Below are 5,000 nucleotides of genomic sequence, written 5' to 3'. Positions count from 1 at the left end.
TACAACCAATTAGCAGTGTGATTTGTGCATGACACTACAACCAATTAGCAATGTGATTTGTACAGGACACTACAACCAATTAGCAGTGTGATTTGTGCATGACACTACAACCAATTAGCAATGTGATTTGTACAGGACACTACAACCAATTAGCAATGTTATTCGTACAGGACACTACAACCAATTAGCAATGTGATTTGTACAGGACACTACAACCAATTAGCAATGTGATTTGTACAGGACACTACAACCAATTAGCAGTGTGATTTGTACAGGACACTACAACCAATTAGCAGTGTGATTTGTGCATGACACTACAACCAATTGGCAATGTGATTTGTGCATGACACTACAACCAATTAGCAGTGTGATTTGTACAGGACACTACAACCAATTAGCAATGTGATTTGTACAGGACACTACAACCAATTAGCAATGTGATTTGTGCAGGAGACTACAACCAATTAGCAGTGTGATTTGTGCATGACACTACAACCAATTAGCAATGTGATTTGTGCATGACACTACAACCAATTAGCAATGTGATTTGTGCATGACACTACAACCAATTAGCAATGTGATTTGTGCATGACACTACAACCAATTAGCAATGTGATTTGTGCTTGACACTACAACGAATTAGCAATGTGATTTGTACAGGACACTACAACCAATTAGCAATGTGATTTGTGCTTGACACTACAACGAATTAGCAATGTGATTTGTACAGGACACTACAACCAATTAGCAATGTGATTTGTACAGGACACTACAACCAATTAGCAATGTGATTTGTGCATGACACTGCAACCAATTAGCGGTGTGATTTGTTCAGGACAACTATGACTTCTACAACCAATCAGCGGTGTGATTTGTGCAGGACAGCAATGACTTCTACAACCAATTAGTGGTGTGATTTGTGCAGGACAGCTATGACTCATACAACCAATTAGCGGTGTGATTTGTGCAGGACAGCTATGACTTCTACAACCAATTAGCGGTGTGATTTGTGCAGGACAGCTATGACTTATACAACCAATTAGCAGTGTGATTTGTGCAGGACAGCTATGACTCATACAACCAATTAGCGGTGTGATTTGTGCAGGGCAGCAATGACTTCTACAATCAATTAGTGGTGTGATTTTTGCAGGACAGCTATGACTCATACAACCAATTAGTGGTGTGATTTGTGCAGGACAGCTATGACTCATACAATCAGTTAGCGGTGTGATTTGTGCAGGACAGCTATGACTCATAACCAATTAGTGGTGTGATTTGTGCAGGACAGCTATGACTTCTACAATCAATTAGTGGTGTGATTTGTGCAGGACAGCTATGACTCATACAAACAATTAGCAGTGTGATTTGTGCAGGACGGCAATGACTTCTACAATCAATTTGTGGTGTGATTTGTTCAGGACAGCTATGACTTCTACAACCAATTAGCAGTGTAATTTGTGCAGAACAGCTATGACTTCTACAACCAATTAGTGGTGCGATTTGTGCAGGACAGCTATGACTCATACAACCAATTAGCGGTGTGATTTGTGCAGGACAGCTATGACTTCTACAACCAATTAGTGGTGTGATTTGTGCAGGACAGCTATGACTCATATAACCAATTAGTGGTCTGATTTGTGCAGGACAGCTATGACTTCTACAACCAATTAGCGGTGTGATTTGTACAGGACAGCTATGACTTCTACAATCAATTAGTGGTGTGATTTGTTCAGGACAGCTATGACTTCTACAATCAATTAGTGGTGTGATTTGTGCAGGACAGCAATGACTTCTACAACCAATTAGTGGTGTGATTTGTGCAGGACAGCAATGACTTCTACAACCAATTAGTGGTGTGATTTGTGCAGGACAGCTATGACTCATACATCCAATTAGTGGTGTGATTTGTGCAGGACAGCTATGACTCATACAACCAATTAGCGGTGTGATTTGTACAGGACAGCTATGACTTGTACAATCAATTAGTGGTGTGATTTGTGCCGGACAGCAATGACTTCTACAGCCAATTAGTGGTGTGTTTTGTGCAGGACAGCAATGACTTCTACAACCAGTTAGTGGTGTTATTTGTGCAGGACAGCTATGACTCATACAACCAATTAGCGGTGTGATTTTTGCAGGACAGCTATGACTTATACAACCAATTAGCAGTGTGATTTGTGCAGGACAGCTATGACTCATACAACCAATTAGCAGTGTGATTTGTGCAGGACAGCTATGACTTCTACAATCAATTAGTGGTGTGATTTGTGCAGGACAGCTATGACTCACAATCAATTAGCGGTGTGATTTGTGCAGGACAGCTATGACTCATACAACCAATTAGTGGTGTGATTTGTGCAGGACAGCTATGACTCATACAATCAATTAGTGGTGTGATTTGTGCAGGACAGCTATGACTCATACAACCAATTAGCGGTGTGATTTGTGCAGGACAGCTGTGACTCATACAACCAATTAGCGATGTGATTTGTGCAGGACAGCCATGACTCACACAACCAGTTAGTGGTGTGATTTGTGCAGGACAGCTATGACTCATACAACCAATTAGTGGTGTGATTTGTGCAGGACAGTTATGACTCCTACAACCAATTAGTGGTGTGATTTGTGCAGGACAGCTATGACTTCTACAACCAATTAGTGGTGTGATTTGTGCAGGACAGCTATGACTCATACAACCAATTAGTGGTGTGATTTGTGCAGGACACTACATTATTTAGCGGTGTGATTTGTGCAGGACAGCTATGACTCACAATCAATTAGTGGTGTGATTTGTGCAGGACAGCAATGACTCATACAACCAATTAGTGGTGTGATTTGTGCAGGACAGCTATGACTCACAATCAATTAGCGGTGTGATTTGTGCAGGACAGCAATGACTCATACAACATATTAGCGGTGTGATTTGTGCAGGACAGCTATGACTTCTACAACCAATTAGCGGTGTGCTTTGTGCAGGACAGCTATGACTTCTACAACCAATTAGCGGTGCGATTTGTGCAGGACAGCTATGACTCATACAACCAATTAGTGGTGTGATTTGTGCAGGACAGCTATGATTCCTACAACCAATTAGTGGTATGATTTGTGCAGGACAGCAATGACCCATACAACCAATTAGTGGTTTGATTTGTGCAGGACAGCTATGACTCACAACCAATTAGTGATGTGATTTGTGCAGGACAGCTATGACTCATACAACCACACCTACACGTACGGACGGAATGAAATCCACGATGTGTTTGCGAGGTGGCGCGCTTTTTTGGATGACTATGGTAACAAGACGGGGAGATACAAGTAGGTGTTATCTGTCTGTCTGTGTCTTTCTCTGTCTCTGCATGTGTCTGTGAGTGTCTGTCTGTCTGTGTGTAATTGTCTCTTTTCAACATGTCAAAAAACTGTGGTTTTTAAACAGTGCTAAGCCACTATTAGTAGATTTTTTTTTGAGAGTTTAAACTTTGAGATAGCAATGTTTCATCATTAGTGGTAGTATTGTCATCATCATCATCATATGGTAACCCCTGAAAACGGAGTATGGCTGCCAACATGGCGGGGTAAAAACGGTCATACAATTAAAAGCCCACTCGTGGACATACAAGTGAACGTGGGAGTTGCAGCCCATGAGCGAAGAAGAAGAAGAAGAAGAAGAAGAAGAAGAAGAAGAAGAAGATTTTTATGGTAAAAAAACAAACCCTGTTACGATCAAAGCAGCCATCAGTTTATCCAATCTCTGTGTGTCTGTCCCAGCAGACTGCTGTACGCAGACCGAAGTGGAGCGGTACAGGACATCATGCAGTACTACGGACACTTCAATCGGGACGGGGTGAACTTTCCCCTCAACACCTTCTGTCTGCACGTGGACCAGTCGACTCGGGGCCAGGGGGTGGCCAATGTCGTCAGGCAGTGGATCAACTCCATGCCCTCCGACAGATGGGCCAACTGGCTGGTGAGTTGGTTGGTTGGTTGGTTGGTTGGTTGGTAGGTGTTTGTTCTCAGAGAGTTTCAAGAGAAATGCAGAGATCAGTACACAGATGGGCCAACTGGCTGGTGAGTTGGTTGGTTGGTTGGTTGGTTGGTTGGTAGGTGTTTGTTCTCAGAGAGTTTCAAGAGAAATGCAGAGATCAGAACACAGATGGACTAACTGGCTGGTGAGTTCCATGACTTGGTTGTTAGGTAGGTGTTTGTTGTCAGACAGCTCCAACAGAAATGCTGGTAACAGAACAAACGGCTGTACTGCAAAGTGAGAGCTGTATTTTCAATGGTTTCTCCAATAGGAAATCACTTACAGCTTAGTCTTTTGTGAAGGATTATGACTCTCAAACTAGGAGGCAAAATTGCACTGGCTCTTAGCGCTGCAGCCTTTGGGGCTAGTTGGTCTTTGAGAACCATCCCAACGCCGACTGTCCTAAAACCCTCTTGGCCGAGAGAGTGGGAATGTAACTTGGGCAAGACATCCTCCACTGTAATCAGATTCTAGCCCAGATAGTCGGGACAGCACTTACCTCCTGTGCTGTTCTGATGGGCATAGTCGAAAACGACTGTCTTACAATATATACGTTTTTGATTGATTGGTATGGATACTTATATAGCGCATATCCTCGGTCGGAGACCAAGCTGTAAGCGCTTTACAAACACGGGGTCATTTACACACCAGGCTGCCTATATGGTAGAGCGAAATTGACGGCTGCCATTTGGCGCTCATCGTTCGTTTCCTGTGTCGCACGCACACATACACACTCAAACGCAAACATGTAACATTTTACGTGTATGACAGTTTTGTTTATTTACCACACCATGTAGGCAGCCATACTCCGTTTTTTGGGGTGTGCATGCTGGGTATGTTCTTGTTTCTATAATCCACCGAACGCTGACATGGATTACAGGATCTTTAACGTGCGTATTTGATCTTCTGTGTGCGTATACACACGAAGGGGGTTCAGGAACTGGCAGGTCTGCACATATGTTGACCTGGGAGATCGGAA

General features: G+C 43.0%; 1 protein-coding gene across 2 annotated transcripts in view; it reads left to right on the top strand.

The window, feature by feature from the left end:
* LOC143276489 (alpha-glucosidase-like) overlaps positions 1 to 5,000 on the top strand; it is a 59,815-nt gene that overhangs the window by 45,893 nt on the left and 8,922 nt on the right. For both annotated transcript variants that reach the window (XM_076581006.1, XM_076581007.1), the window contains 2 exons: positions 3,200 to 3,315; positions 3,769 to 3,964. In XM_076581006.1, coding sequence (XP_076437121.1) covers positions 3,200 to 3,315; positions 3,769 to 3,964 — 312 coding nt within the window. The remainder of the gene's footprint in view (positions 1 to 3,199; positions 3,316 to 3,768; positions 3,965 to 5,000) is intronic.

Source organism: Babylonia areolata, chromosome 32 (assembly GCF_041734735.1).
Source record: "Babylonia areolata isolate BAREFJ2019XMU chromosome 32, ASM4173473v1, whole genome shotgun sequence".
In the NCBI taxonomy this organism is placed as follows: Eukaryota; Metazoa; Mollusca; class Gastropoda; order Neogastropoda; family Buccinidae; genus Babylonia; species Babylonia areolata.
This window is presented reverse-complemented; position numbering and strand designations above follow the sequence as displayed.